At 36.9% G+C, this 16,854-nt stretch overlaps 1 protein-coding gene across 3 annotated transcripts in view; it reads right to left on the bottom strand.

Annotated features, from left to right (window-relative positions):
- IL1RAPL1 (interleukin 1 receptor accessory protein like 1) overlaps window positions 1–16,854 on the bottom strand; it is a 1,454,732-nt gene that overhangs the window by 1,223,816 nt on the left and 214,062 nt on the right. For all 3 annotated transcript variants that reach the window (XM_086387986.1, XM_086387985.1, XM_086387987.1), the window contains exon 2: window positions 2,056–2,161. In XM_086387986.1, the coding sequence (XP_086244112.1) occupies window positions 2,056–2,137 (82 nt within the window). In that variant the 5' untranslated portion in view covers window positions 2,138–2,161. The remainder of the gene's footprint in view (window positions 1–2,055; window positions 2,162–16,854) is intronic.

Here is a 16,854-nt window from a genome sequence, read left to right as displayed (position 1 = left end):
GTATTAAAAAGCTATGTGATAATGATATTTGTAAACAGAAGAGAACAAAGTCTGAGAACGTTTGCCAGACTTAGGACAGCATTTTATTATCACCCTCTTAAAGTAATTAGATCATTAACATAAAAATTGAACTTAAGACAGGTCACTGAATTTTCTCAGGTCTCTGGAGCAGCAAGAGATATGAATTTTCCAACTGCCCCACATTTCTAGCTCTGCTCCCTTGTTTCTCAAACATACACAGTTAAGCTCCAATTTAATAAAACTTTTCCCAAAATTAGAATATAGAATGGACCTGTCACCACTATTTGATGATGGGGAAAAAAAAGCCACACTTGCATTTTGACAAAGAAAACAGAGATATGACATACACAAAACATTTTATATAATAAAATATGATAACCAGAAAAATGAAGTTTTTAAGACTCAAACACTATTTCCATTTTAGAGAGTTTTGTTTTGTTACAGTACTTACACAGATGAGTGTTTTTCTAGTGGCCAATACCTCAAAGATCCGTGTTAAGTGTTTTTAATATAAATTGCTATTCTACAAAATACCACTGTTATATAAATTTTCAGCTTTCATCACAGTTTACTACCCCCTTCTACCAACTCTAACTTCCACAGGTACGCTCAACCTTCCTTGCACTTGGCAGACAAAGAAATCAACATATCTGCTATTTGCCAGTAATCCATTCAAATTTCAAAAGCTACTGTATCATAATCCTGCCCTAGGGCTTTCTCTCATTCAAAAATATCCACCAAGAGGAACAGACAAAATAATGTGTAAACAAAGAAACACTATTTTTTTTATACGGCCTACAACAGCTAGGGACGGGAAGCCTGGTGGGCTGTCGTCTACGGGTCGCACAGAGTCGGACATGACTGAAGCGACTTAGCAGCAGCATCAGCACAACAGCTATACAACAAGCAAAATTTCTAGAGCTAATGGGCTCAGCCAAATTCCTTTAACTCTCAAGCCTGTGGTGTCATCTGCCTGCACATGCAGGAGGTACTCCCCAGACTTCCTCCCAAGGTAGGGCTCATAACAGCAGACTGCTTCCTACTTCCCTGGGATGTGGCCCTTTTCACTGTCGAATCAAATGTGAGTTTGAAGCCTCTTAACCTAAGGTACCGAGAATGGTTGCCATCTCATTCCTTTCATTCCTTCTCCTTTCTGAATTCCAAAGATACGCTTGTTTGTACAGTCCTTGATATCACAACACTGTAGCCTCTTACACACTCTCTCTTCTTTTTCCCACTGTCTCTCTAGAACTAACAGATAACACATTCTAGTGCTAGCAACTAAATACAATACATTCCATCCTTCATTGTACCGAAAAGTTAGAGCTTCAAAAATTCTGTTGCCCCATGTAAAACGTGAGTGTGGCAAGATTATCATCAGTGATGTAATATAACTTCACACAGGTAATAGCTATTTATTCAATTGTCTCATACATTTTTCTAACTCCAAGAATTACAGTCAACTGAAAACCAAGATGTATGTTAACATCAAAGTTTTCCTTAAGTCTCAAGATTTTTCTATTTAGCAGCAGCTTTCATATTACCATTCTACTTTATCTCTTTATTTCCTACTTACATGTTAGGATGCTTCCCCATGACATTTTCTTTAATAACTTTGGGTTTTTTAAAAAAAGAAAAACTGCAAAATAAATCAAAGAATCTGCCCTAACCATAGCTGACATCGAAATGGTGACAGCAAAAGTTAACATGAAAAAAATTCACAATGATTCCATGCAAAAATCTAAATGACACTCTTTACAAAGAAAATTGAAAACCATACTATAAAATGAAATCAACCACAAACTCAATTCATTTCAATTCATAGTAGTTACCAAAATAAACCATGTCTTTTTCAACCTACTCCCACTTTTCTAATTCCCTGTAAGTTACGCTCTACTCATTTAAAGATAAATCTACAGTGTTTCCACAATATGGATCCTGGATAATTTTCAACCTCTTCACAAATGGTACATATATAAATGTAGCACCATCACTTTAAGCCATAATGAAAGAAAAGGAAGGAACACTACATACCAGAACCTCTTTTGGTCACTACCTTCAAACTCTGAGTAAAAGTAGCATATAAGAGAATCAAGTGAGGAATCGGAGCTTTCATCTTCCAGCTCTTAAAGGCTGTTCTCTAAAGCAAAGATAAAGAAGAAAAACACACATTTTAAAAATATATAGCAATATTATATGATTTGTGTTAGGCTTTAATCATGCACAATCAGAGTAACGAATTTCACAAATGGAAAGAATGTGAGCAGGATATGTATTCTATTTTCCTGTATGTTGTGGGGTTCCTAAGTTAAATCAAAACCAGTAATACCAAAATTATGTTTCCATAGGCCCATTACAATATTTTAAAATCTTAAACTCAACTAAGGTTTAGAATTTCTCTTTATTTAGAGAATTCAATTGTATTTAAATAAGTGGAAACAATCCCTTCGAAAATACTATTTCATTAACAATTTATTTTCAAATAAATTACCAAACATTGACATTTTAAATGTTTCATGCTGCAATAGAACATGGTTTTATTCAGTATCATTCTTTCCATTTGAGAAGAAATCAAAAATTCTATGCCTCTAAAGATTTCATTATAATTTTACAATTCTCTTAAAAAAAACTTCATAAGATACTTCAAGAGAACTCTAAGACTTCATCTCTATTCAAAAAAAGTATACTGTATATGAAAACTACCAGAAAATACATCATTTCTTCCTATCACAAGGCTCTCAGAGGGATACCAGAAGGAACACTAGCTTAGTGTTGGGGAATTTCAAGAGGGGGGAATACTTCATGTGAAATTAACTGAAATGAACATTGTCTTCTTCAGAAAATCATCTCCCTTTTATTTTTGTATGAGACTGAGATAGTAGAGCTGCAAGACTGAATTTCAAAAAGGAGCAAGTTAGAACACAGTTCAAATACATTGTCAATCCATGACAGCCTAAGTTTCTTTGCAAGACAGTTGAGAACTGATCATCAGCTTTCAATCACTGTGACTTTATTAAGATGAGAAAGCTGAAATGGTGATTTGACAGTCACTTTTCTTTTTTTTTTTTTTTTTGCTCTCCTAAAACCTCAGAAACCTCTGAGCATTTTTAAATGATTAATTCATTCACATTAATAAAAGTCTGTTAAGATACATTTTAATTCACAAAACAAAATCAAAACCCATTCACTTGCCGTAAAATGTCACCATTATCATTTTAGGCAGAAAGTCAGGGAATTTTTCAAATAAGCACTGAGAATAAGCTGTTTTAACTCCAGCTCCTATAAATGATGATAGCCCATTTCAGTTTTCTAACCAAGGACCTGGAATTCATATAAAGACATAAATGAAACGTAGTCCAAAAAGCCAAATCATAAGACACATCTGAGGAACTGCCACATTAAAGTCCAAACCTGACTCAGGCATGCATTCCTAAAATCAGAATCCCATTTCCTAGCCACTGCACTAACAGGAGCAGCAGGAAATCTTCAAGTTGATATCTTCAGCCTTCAGGTTAGCAGTGAGAATCAGTTCCTCTCTCAGTGTGAGTTTAATCAGCACGGCCCAAGAAACTCCAGGAGCCAAATAGACACCATAAGACCTTCTACCTTAACTACATTATTCCTTCACTCTTGTTCAAAATACTATTTCTTCACTCATTTCATTTCTAAAAGGCAAACTGGCTAGTTTATGATTCTATTTCTTAAATTGGTTTGGAAAGCGTCAATTTGGTAACATCAAGACCCTTAATTGAATCTTTCAAAACAGTTGTGAATTAGGGAAAACAAAAAAGAATTATGGAGCATTTCACACATTCAACATCTTGGTCAATCTACAATCATCATTACAAACTTCTTTAAGGCAATTTCTTGTATTTCTATTGAAAGACAGATTAAATGTGTCTAGTCATAGACATTAAAGCTTTGCTGTACTCATTGCAGAATTAAAATTTCAACCCAGAAATCCCAATGTAAATTATATATAAACATTCACTGAGGTTCTCATGTATTTTCTTATTGTCACATAGTAGCTCATACTATCAGTGACCTAATTTCAAGAAGCTTCAGTTTCTAGATGAACAGACCTGAGATTGTTTGCCTGTTTTCCTGTTAAGACTACCGTTCAACTAGGCAAAACTGTAGACACAGAAGGCAGGACAGTGGTTGCTAGAGGCTGGGTTTAAAAGGGGAAATTTTGGAAAGGTCTGCTAATGGGTATGGGGGTTCTTTAGGAGAGATGATGAAAATGTTCTGAAATAGACACTGGTGATGGTTATACACTGGGATGAATATTTTCTAAAAACTACTGATTATACACTTTAAAATGCTGAAGCTTATGCTATGTGAATTTTATCATAATAAAACTTATTCTGAAAACAAAACAAAAAGAATACCGTTCACTACTGGGCTACTCATAAATCACTACTAAATCTTATGCAAAATGAGCATATCACAGTGATTATAATCCATCAGTCTGTCTGGGTTCTTAACCCAGTTTTGCTACCTATCAGCTTTGTAATTTGGGGCAAATAACTTCTTCAAGAAAGGTCCATCTAGCTAAAGCTATGGTTGTTCCAGTAGTCATGTATGAATGTGAGAGTTGGACTATAAAGAAAGCTGAGCACTGAAGAATTGATGATTTTCAACTGTGGTGTTGGAGAAGACTCTTAAGTGTCCCTTGGACAGCGAGGAGATCCAACCAGTCCATCCTAAAGGAAATAAGTCCTGAATATTCATTGGAAGGACGGATGCTGAAGCTGAAGCTCCAATACTTTGGCCACCTGATGCAAAGAACTGACCCATTTGAAAAGACCCTGTTAATGGGAAAGATTGAAGGTGGGAGGAGAAGGGGACGACAGAGGATAAGATGATTGGATGGTAGCACTGACTCAATGGACATGAGTTTGAGTAAACTCCGGGAGTTGGTAATAGACAGGGAGGCCTGGCGTGCTGCGGTCCACGGGGTCACAAAGAGTTGGACATGACTGAGCAACTGAACTGAACTGAACTTCTTCAAATAGTTTTTTCATTTACAAAACAGGATTATTATAGTACAGATAACATAGTACCTGGAACAGCACTGGCATATAGAATAATCTGAATAAATGAAAGCTATTCTTGTTACTGTTTTTATTGCAGCTAACTGTTGTCACGATTATTATTATCATTACTATTATATTATTCCACTATTGCAGACTTAACTCACATCCTTCTCACCTGTGAAACTATCTACATTTATCAGCTTTCTTTACATGCTACCCCACACTATTAGCTTATATCTTTAACTATATGTCTTTTATTCTACCAAAGTGCCTCCAGGGTGAGACTATGTTTTATTCATCTTTTTAATCCAATGATAAATAAATGTTAACTAAAATAAAATGAATAAATAAGAAAGACTGAATGTGGTTGCTATTATATGCAATTGAATTTCAGCATTCAAACTCATCACTTCATAAACACTTATTAAACATATACTAGTTCCAAGATTCTATGCAATGGTGCAGTGGGAACACAAAGACAATGCAACGCACTCTAGTGAAAGCTCACAGGCCAATAAAGGAGACAAATACTTACCTACTTAATTAGACTGGCCCTACCGCCATATGTTGAATATAATGTGCTAAGGGAGTAGAGGGAGGAAATCTATTAATTCTGCTCCAGGTTGGACGTGGTGAAGTCATAGGGAAAAGCCAAGCTAGATCATAAAGGAGAGATTTTCTAAGGGAAAGGGAATTCTGGGTCTAGGACAAAGGATGAGTGCAATTGTCAGTCTGGCAGGCAGAAGAGCCTATCCGTAAACATGCTCACAGGCTTCCCTGATGGCTCAGACAGTAAAGAATCGGCCTGCAATGCAGGAGACCGGGGCTCAATCGCTGGGTAGGAAAGATCCCCTGGAGAAAGAAATGGCAACCTCTTCCAGTATTCTTGCCTGGAGAATTCCATGGACAGAGGAGCCTGGAGGGCTACAGTCCACAGGGTTGCAAAGAGCAGGACACAACTGAGCGACTAAGCATGCACACACACAAATATGCTCACATCTGAATTCCTGGATACTGTCAACATGTTACTTGGCACAGTGCACAGACACTGCAGCTATGATTAACTGAAAGATTTTGAGATGGAAGACTATCATCTGGGTAAGCCCAATGTAATCACAGCATCTTTATAAAAGGGCAGTAGAAGAATTAGATTCAGAGAGAGGAAACATGAGGATGAAAGCAAAGGTCAGAGACTGGAGTGATGCACTTTGAAGATGGAGGAACAGCACATGTACCCAGGAATTTTTGTGGCCTCTAGAAGGTAGAAAAGGTCAGGAAACAGATTCTCTCCTGGATCCTCCAAGAGATATTCAGGCATGCCATCACCTTGATTTTAGTCAAGTGGGTCCAATGCATTTTGGACTCTGACCACCAGAACTGCAACATTAAAATCTGGGGTTGTTTAAAGCTGCTAATTATGTAGTAACTGGTTACACCAGCAAGTAGGAAACTATTACAAGTGAGGATGTGAGATGGCAAGTTTTAGGAATAAAGTGTAAACAGACTACAAGCTGAGGGCTATAAGGGAGAGGTTAAAAATGTTAATGTAGGGTTCTTAATAGCAAACTATGCTAGATAAAAACTTGGGACTTTTCCACCACGTCCCCTACAGTGTTTTCCACTCATATTCTAACCTCATCATCCAGTAACATTTCATGCAGCTTTACTTTATCTTTTTTTAAATCATGAAAACAATGTATAACAAATCATGAAAACAAATCTTTTTCTCATCTCAAAATCATACTCATAAATATGGGTCATATATACACACATACCTCAGAATATACAAGATGATGCACCCAATATTCTGACCTGCCTCCTTTCACACAGTCCTAAGATTCTTTGCGGGGCTTCCCCAGTGGCTCAGTGGTAAAGAACCCGCATGCCAATGTCAAAGACCAAGAGTTGCAGGTTTGATCTCTGGCTCAGGAAGATCCCCTGGAGAAGGAAATGGCAACCAATACTGGAGAAATGGAATTTTCCAGTATTCTTGGCTGGAGAATCTCATGAACAGAGGAGCCTGGTAGGCTATAGTCCATGGGTTGCAAAAGAGTAGGATATGACTTAGCAACTAAACAAAAAAACATTCTTTGCAGTATATACAATGAAGAGTCATTGGATGCTTATAGGTAAATAATCTGAATGGTTTTAGAAACCATAAAGTGAAGGCAGAGGAAACTGTTAAACAGGCAGTGTTTCAGAAAGATAAATAAGATTAATATTAATGCAGTAGGGGTGAATAGTGGGAGAAAAGAATAGATTTGAGAATAAATAGAGCTTCAATTCAGTTCAGTTCAGTCGCTCAGTTGTGTCCGACTCTTTGCGACCCCATGAATCACAGCACGCCAGGCCTCCCTGTCCATCACCAACTCCTGGAGCTTATTCAAACTCATGTCCATCGAGTCAGTCATGCCATCCGGCCATCTCATCCTCCGTCGTCCCCTTCTTCTCCTGCCCCCAATCCCTCCCAGCATCAGACTCTTTTCCAATGAGTCAACTCTTCGCATCAGGTGGCCAAAGTATTGGAGTTTCAGCTTTAGCATCAGTCCTTCCAATGAACACCCAGGACTTATCTCCTTTAGAATGGACTGGTTGGATCTCCTTGCAGTCAAGGGACTCTCAAGAGTCTTCTCCAACACCACAGTTCAAAAACATCAATTCTTCGGCACTCAGCTTTCTTCAGAGTCCAACTCTCACATCCATACATGACCACTGGAAAAACCATAGCCTTGACTAGACGGACCTTTGTTGGCAAAGTGATGTCTCTGCTTTTCAATATGCTATCTAGGTTGGTCATAACTTTCCCTCCAAGAAGTAAGTGTCTTTTAATTTCATGGCTTAGTGATTATTAAAGGAAGTGATGTTAAAAAAGAAGCTTCAAAAGTGGACCTGAGGCAGTACAGTTTGAGGAACAAGGTCTATTATGATACGATTTACCAATATAAAGAAACAGTGAAGATATTTTGGGCAATCAGGCTGAAGAAATACACGAAATTATATTTGGGGCATGTAGATTTCAAATTCCCTGTGGAATCTCCTATTAGAAATGTCTTGTATTCAATTAAATATATTAGCCAGAAGCCCAGTAGAGTGATGAAAGGTAACAATGTTGCAACTATAGCTGATGTTAAAGACAAGGATTAGGATAAATAGGAAGAAAATATCGACCAAATACAGATGACAAAGAAAGCTTCTACTTTCAACAGTGAAACTACAAATATTGATGATACAGGCATAGGAAATCAAAAGCAAAAAGAAGTGAGAAAAGGTAGTAAAGGGATGTGAATCAGAAGTCTACAGGTCAATGAAGCAAAGAAGAGCATTTAAGGACACAATCAGCAGAGCTTATGTATTGTAAGGATCAAAAACAGGCAAGTGTTTGAAAATTAAGATACTGCTGGTGATATTAGCCAGTCTCGTAATTAGACAAATAGGGGTATAATCAGAAAATTAAAGGAGAAAAAAACAAAAATTTAAGGAGCAAAATCAGCTTCATTTGCTTATTTCTTAATGGTAGGATGTGGAATTCATCCCTACTTGAGAGTAAATACGTTGAAGGATAACTATAGTTGAGAATAGGGAAGACTAGGACCTATATGTAAACCAAAGCAAAGAGAAGCAGAGCCAGAGGAAGAAGTAAATCTAGAAGGGAAGATACGTTAGTCTGGAGAAGCTGGGACAACTCTTATAGGCAGAAGAGAAATAAAATACATTGGAATACAAAAGTAAGTTTAGAAGAGCAAGAGAGGGAAGTTGTACTCAGTTGTCTTACTCAAGACATTATAAAGCAAATGAGTTGGTATGGGGATGAACTGGATTAAGAGTTTTACTGTGTTGGGTTAGGCAAGTTACTTGTACTCTACAAGTGTCCTTTTTCTCTTCTCAAAAGCATACACATAAATATGGGTCATATCTATTTCCTTTCATTTTATTTCATGTTAGACCTATTTCTCCCCCAACATACTGAGGTAGTATACCTTCCTTCAAAGTTTCACAACCTGTAAATAAAACAATTGTTTTTATGGTATTTAACATTGACATTTAATTGTAGAAAATTTTAAAAACTAGCACTTTTTCTCTCTTTTCTCTCCATTACTGGCTGCTATATAATAATTATTTACATTCCAAAGATGATCCATTATATTTTACTTAGTTTGTGAAGGTCTTATCTTAGTAAACTCAAGATTATACCTTTTTTCCCCACTCAAGTCAAAATTTAAGTATCTATATCTGCATGGCACAGATAAAGTATTCTACCAAATGTACTATTTAAATAAAGGAATAGATTTTAAAATTCTGGAAAGAGTCCCTGTGGAGAGGATCAACAGACACTCTTATAGTCTAACTAAAAGTTAGTTCTAGTTATAAAAGTTAGAAGCTCTATATAGTCAGCAAAAATGAGACCAGGAGCTGACTGTGGCTCAGATCATGAACTCCTTATTGCCAAATTCAGGCTTAAATTGAAGAAAGTACGGAAAACCACTAGAACATTCAGGTATGACCTAAATCAAATCCCTAATGATTATACAGTGAAAGTGACAAATAGATTCCAGGAATTAGATCTGATAGAGTGCCTGAAGAACTATGGACAGAGGTTCATGACACTGTACAGGAGGCAGTGATCAAAACCATCCTCAAGAAAATGAAACGCAAAAAGGCAAAATAGTTGTCTGAGGAGGCCTTAATAATAGCTGAGAAAAGAAGAGAAGTGAAAGGCAAAGGAGAAAAGGAAAGATATACCCATCTGAATGCAGAGTTCCAAAGAATAGCAAGGAGAGATAAGAAAGCCTTCCTCAGTGATCAATGCAAAGAAATAGAGGAAAACAAGAGAATGGGAAAGACTAGAGATCTTTAAGAAAATTAGAGATACCAAGGGAACATTTCATGCAAAGATGGGCACAATAAAGGACAGAAATGGTATGGACCTAACAGAAGCAGATCATATTAAGAAGAGGTGGCAAGAATACACAAAAGAACTGTACAGAAAAGATCTTCGTGACCCAGATAACCACAATGGTATGATTACTCACCTAGAGCAAGACATCCTGCAATGTGAAGTCAAGTGGGCCTTAGGAAGCATCACTATGAACAAAGCTAGTGGAGGTGATAGAATTCCAGTTGAGTTATTTCAAATCCTAAAACATGATGCTGTGAAAGTGCTGCACTCAATATGCCAGCAAATTTGGAAAACTCAGCAGTGGCCACAGGACTGGAAAAGGTCAGTTTTCATTCCAATCCCAAAGAAAGGCAATGCCAAAAAATGTTCAAACTACTGCACAATTTCACTCATCTCACACACTCGCAAAATAATGCTCAAAATCCTCCAAGCCAGGCTTCAACAATACGTGAACCATGAACTTCCAGATGTTCAAGCTGGATTTAGAAAATGCAGATGAACCAGAGATCAAATTCCCAACATCTGTTGGATCATAGAAATGGCAAGAATATTTGATAAAAACATCTACTTCTGCTTTACTAATTACACCAATCCTTTTGACTGTGTAGATCACAACAAACTGTGGAAAATACTTAAAGAGATGGAAATACCAGACCACCTGACCTGCCTCCTGAGAAATCTGTATTTAGGTCAAGAAGCAACAATTCAAACTAGACATGGAACAACAGACAGGTTCCAAACTGGGAAAGGAGTACATCAAGGCTGTATATTGTCACCCTGCTTATTTAACTTACATGCAGTGTACATGATGCGAAATGTTGGGCTGGATGAAGCACAAGCTAGAATCAAGACTGCCAGGAGATATATCAATAACCTCAGATATGCAGATGACACCACCCTTATGGCAGAACGTGAAGAAGAACTAAAGAGCCTCCTGATGAAAGTGAAAGAGGAGACTGAAAAATCTGTCTTAAAACTCAACATTCAAAAAATGAAGATCATGGCATCTGGTCCAATCGCTACATGGCAAATAGATGGGGAAATAATGAAAACAATGAGAGACTTTATTTTCTTGTGCTCCAAAATCACTGCAGATGGTGACTGCAGCCATGAAATTAAAAGAAGCTTGCTCCTTGGAAGAAAAGTTAAGACCAACCTAGACAGCATTCTAAACAGCAGAGACATTACTTTGCTGACAAAGGTCTGTCTAGTCAAAACTATGGTTTTTCCAGTGGTCATGTATGGATGTAGAGTTGGACTATAAAAAAAGCTGAGCGCCAAAGAATTGATGCTTTTGAATTGTGGTGTTGGATAAGACTCTTCAGAGTCCCTTGGACTGCAAGAAGATCAAACCAGTCAATCCTAAAGGAAATCAGTCTTGAATATTCATTGGAAAGACTGATGCTGAAGCTGAAACTCCAATACTTCAGCCACCTGATGCGAAGCACTGACTCACTGGAAAAGACTCTGATTCTGGGAAAGATTGAAGGCAGGAGGAGAAGGCAACAACAGAGGATGAGATGGTTGGATGGCATCATCGACTCAATGGACATGAGTTTGAGCAAGCTCTAAGAGTTGGTGATGGACAGGGAAGCTTGTTGTGCTGCAGTTCATGGGGTCACAAAGAGTTGCAATGACTGAGCGACTAAACTAAACTGTGTTTCAAATGCTGTTTTAAGTAGTAGGGATAAAAAATCATTAGGAAATGGTCACTGTGGCCAAGGATCGCATATAAGAAAAATATGAAAATCAACAATTATAGCAAAGGAATAAGCATTTTAAGAGAAGAATTCTCAAGTCTATGGAAAGTGCTCAGAGTTGCCTGAAGAAGTCAATGAAAATATTCTCAGATGATGTTCACATTTGGGCTGACTTGGGGCCAGGGTGGAAAGGCTTTAAAAGTAATGGGCAGTAGATTACAGGGACAGGAGAACAAAAGAATACATGATGCATTTTTCAAATTTCCACTGGCAAAAACTAAACTATATATTTGACAATCTACTCAATACAGGTTGGGGAGTGGAGAGGGGTACATGTTCAGATAATCAAAAATATGTTTTAAGTAACTCGAATTTTTTTACAAATTGGCCCAGATACATTTCTGGGGTTTTGCTGTTGTTGTTGCTGCTGTTGTCTGTTTAAAACAATCCTAAGCAGAAGATCATTCATTCCTATAGAGTCTGGCTAACAAGGGAATATTAAGGTTCCAGATCTTATAACCATTCTTCAATCGTGGTGGTGGTGGTGGTGGTGGTTTAATTGCTAAGTCATGTCCAACTCTTGCGACCCCATGGACTGTAGCCCACCAGGCTGCTCTGTCCATGGGATTCTCCAGGCCAGAATACCGGAGTGGGTTGTCATTTTCTTCTCCAGGGGATCTTCCCAACCCAGAAAGCTAACCCGGGTCTCTTAAACAGAATGAAAGTGAAAGTGTAACTTTGTCACACAGTCGTGTCCAACTCTTTGTGATCCCATGGACTGTAGCCCACCAGGTTCCTCTGTCCTTGGAATTCTCCAGACAAGAGTACTGGTGTGGGTTGCCATTTCCTTCTCCAACCATTCTTCAATACTGATCATCAAAAATTAACTCATAATCTAAGAGGCCAAGGTGAGAATAAGGTCTTCAGTCATATAATACTTGACAGATTCTCCTGCAAATCATAAAGAATGGTCAGTTGTCAAATAACTGTCCAAAACGCATGTGTTCCTTATTTAAAAATTATCCTGAGAATTCCACACCAGCGTATGTTGCCATAAAGTAACTCAGCTTAAACACTATGGAACATCCTGCAAACTAACAGCCTGGAGTAGTGGCTGCAGTTACTGTGAACTAACTGGCACACCAACTGGGTGGCTCCACTTGGCTGAAAACTTAATAGAAGAATCTTGTAAGGAAAGGGCTTTTTCAATTCTCACAACGTCTAGACCATCTCCTCCAAAGGGTGGGAAGCCAATGGTGCTTAGGGAACTAAGGGTCATTAGCAGATTTGCATTATAAAGAGTTGAGTAAACTACATAATCTACTAAGAAAATAGGTTCAATAATAGTGAAAAAGAGAGTATAAAATATACACTGACATTTAGAAAACCTTGAATTTTAGTAAATTTGAAAATATTACAGATCAGGTGGCTTTCTGGGAATGTAAATTTCCATAATTTACTAAACAAAAGAAAAATATGAATCAAACAAAAATCATTTAAAATTCTAGATACCATTAAAGTATAAACTCCCAAACTTTCTGTCTACAGAAAATAACACAGATGAGTATTTTTAAACTTTCAAGGAACACAGTATTACAAGTAACAAAAGATCATGATTATGGTTGTAAAAATATAGAAAAGCTTACATATTTGACAAAATAAAATACTAGAATATAAGAAATTTAACAAACTTTATAAGACTAGAATAACACTGGCAAGGGTAGTCAATGTTACCACTTAGCTTTTATCTAGAAGTCTGAGGTAGTGAAATGAAGCAGAAAGTAAGAACAATAGCTATAAATGTTAGAAAAAGAGAAATGCAGAATTTTCATATTTATAGGTTATGATTATAAAAACATTTTAAAAAGGCTTCCACTATAAATAGAGAAAACTAATGTCCTGCAAGATGAAAATATTGACCAGTTTATCAATATTGACCAAAAAAGTCAAATTTTTCCACATGGAGTTTTTATTTTGCTTTTTCAAAAATTAAGTCTACAATTTGAATGGAAGAGTAAACAAGAGAGAAATTTAGAAAAAATAAGATGAATTAAGTAGACCTTGCCTTGCAAGATACCAAAAGGCATTTTAATTCTAGACTAGTTGAATCATACAGTATAGCCACAAAGATTGATAAAACTTATCAATGAAAAATATGTACAACACTACACCAGATATCAGAATACATAGGAACAAAGCATGATAAAGAAAGCATATATCATTGAATAGAGAAATGAAATCTGTCTGCAGTAGTAAAAATTCTGTGAGGGCCCTCCAAGATTCCTACCTCCTGTTGTTCATACCCTGTAGAAACCCCCCGCTTTGAGGAAAGGCCTATAAAAGTGATGGAATAACACTCATAATTAGGCTATGTTATACAGCAAAAGTGAAAATATTTTGCAATTGTAAAAAAATAATCAATTTTAAGTTAATCAAAGGGAGATTGCCTTTGGTGGGCCTGCCCCAATCAGCTGACTCTTTTAAAAAGAGTCTGGAGGTCACAGATGAAATATGTTAGAAATATGAAGCACCAGAGATGTTTTCTTACTGGTCGTGAAGAAGAAACTGCCATGCAGTCGAGAGAACCATATGTATATAGAGGCTACAGCCTCTAGGAGCTGAGACCCTCAGTCCTACAACCACAAAGAGCTGAACTCCACCAACAGCCACATGAACTTGGAAGAGGACTTCAAATCTCAGATGCATTCAACCCAGCTGATACCTTGATTTCAGTCATATGAGACCCTCAGCAGAGAACCCAGCTATTCTGTGCCTAGACTTTTGACACACAGAAGTTATGTGATAATACACTTGTGTTGTTTTAAACTGCTATATTTGTGGTAATCTGTTATGGTATAACAGGTAACTAACACATCAACTTAGTCATAAATCCAGATAGAGATTTATATAAAGAAAAACTTAATAAAGTATTATGTTTCTGGTTACTAATAAGAACTAGTAAAATAAATTGTAGGGAGTACCTATAAGATGAAATATGCAGCTTTCACAAATAATTCTTGAAGTGAATCACTTGGAAAAACAGTCACAATAAAATGTTGAGAGGAAAAAGAACACAATGTTGCATAGATAGCATGATTCTTATTATGAGTAATATGAATATGGATAAAAGAAAGATGACTGGAAAAAACTACATAACAGCATACAGTACTGATTGTATCGGTACTTAACTACATAAGTAGTTATACTAATTTTGGCTTTCCTCCATATTGCTAAATGTTTGCCCAGTTTTTTTTTAAATATATAAACATGTACTGCTTTTCATAAAAATACATGCTTGTATCATTTTAAAACTTTCTTAGAAAAAGTATTAAGGTTTTAAGTGTACATCAATAAATGGATAAAGAAAATGTGAGATACACACATTCATATAGAGAGAATATTATTCAGCCTTTAAAAAGAAGGAAATCTTTTAGTTTTTTACAACATGAATGAACTTTTGAGGGCATTATGCTAAGGGAGAGAGGCCAGGCACAGAAAGACAAATATGATCTGATCTCATGTATATTTGGAATCTGAAAAGGTCACAGTCACAGAGGCAGAGTAGAATTGTAGTTTCTAGAGGCTGAGAGCAGGGATGGGTAGATAAAGTCACATGGGTATAAAGTTTCACTTACATAGTATGAATAAGTTCTGGAGATTTAATGTACAATCTGGTGACTACAGTTAACAATATTGTATTGTATACTTCAAAGTCTCTGAGAGTAAATCCTTAATATTCTGACCACACAAAAAATAAGGATAGCTATATGAAGTGATACATATGTTAATTAGCTAAAATGTGGTAATCACAATATATACATCTATCAAAACCTCAAGTTGTACACCTTAAATATATACAAGTTTTGCTTGTCAATTATACCTCAATTAAGCAGGAAAAATAATTTTAAAGAAGAAAAGTTTACACAGAATCAAATTAGCTCGTTTTACAAAAATCTGGATGATTTACTACCATGATAATTCTACAAATCAGAAACATAACATTTCTCAATCCAAGAGCCATTGAGATAAATCCCATTGTGCTAAATATTGTGCCACTACAACAATTTCCAGTATTATCAGTCATAAGGTCAACTTGAATGAGTTACTAATAAAAACAGTAGGGTAGCAATCACAGTCTAATTAAAACAGATTCTGGACACACACACACCCCCCATACACACAGATTTCCTGGTCTGTTTCTAACACCCATTAAATTTCTCAGGGCAGATGACAGGTACTAAGTGTTGACTGGATAACTCAAAGAATGAAATGTATACTAGAGACAAGTGATTCCCATAGAAGCATCCACAAGGTAGTACTTTAAGGAGAGATTTTAAACTCCGGAATGAGCAGCAGAGATAACTGGATATCCTTCTAATAGGAAGTTGAGCCTCTGGGGATTATCTGATCCTATATGTGCACCTTTGTGTTTGAATATGCTATTTTATAACTAACTCTATAAAGATAAAGTAAACTTCTAGAAAGCTAACAGCAATGCAAGTCATTCTTGTCCCTAGAAATAGAACTCATTTGTGTCTAGCATCATATCTTTGGCCACTGATGCACAGAACTGACTCACTGGAAAAGACTTTTTTTTTAAAAAACTTTAAAATATTGTATTAGTTTTGCCAAATATCAAAATGAATCCGCCACAAGTATACATGTGTTCCCCATCCTGAACCCTCCTCCCTCCTCCCTCCTCCCTCCCCATACCATCCCTCTGGGTCGTCCCAGTGCACCAGCCCCAAGCATCCAGTATCCTGCATCGAACCTGGACTGGTGACTCGTTTCACACATGATATTATACATGTTTCAATGCCATTCTCCCAAATCTTCCCACCCTCTCCCTCTCCCACAGAGTCCATAAGACTGTTCTATACATCAGTGTCTCTTTTGCTGTCTCGTACACAGGGTTATTGTTACCATCTTTCTAAATTCCATATATATGCGTTAGTATACTGTATTGGTGTTTTTCTTTCTGGCTTACTTACTTTGATGCTGGGAAAGACTGAAGGCAGGAGGAGAAGGTGACGACAGAGGAGGAGATGGTTGGATGGCATCACCGACTCGATGGACATGAGTTTGAGCAAGCTCCAGGAGTTGGTGATGAATAGGGAAGCCTGGCATGCTGCAGTCCATGGGGTTGCAAAGACTTGGACACAACTGAGCGACTAAACTGAACTGAATTGAACTATGT

The sequence above is a fragment of the Bos grunniens genome, chromosome X (assembly GCF_055505025.1).
Source record: "Bos grunniens cultivar Pamir isolate PY7600 chromosome X, Bosgru_T2T1.0, whole genome shotgun sequence".
NCBI lineage: Eukaryota > Metazoa > Chordata > Mammalia > Artiodactyla > Bovidae > Bos > Bos grunniens.
The sequence above is the reverse complement of the archived record's forward strand: the minus strand, read 5'-3'. Positions and strand labels throughout refer to the sequence as shown.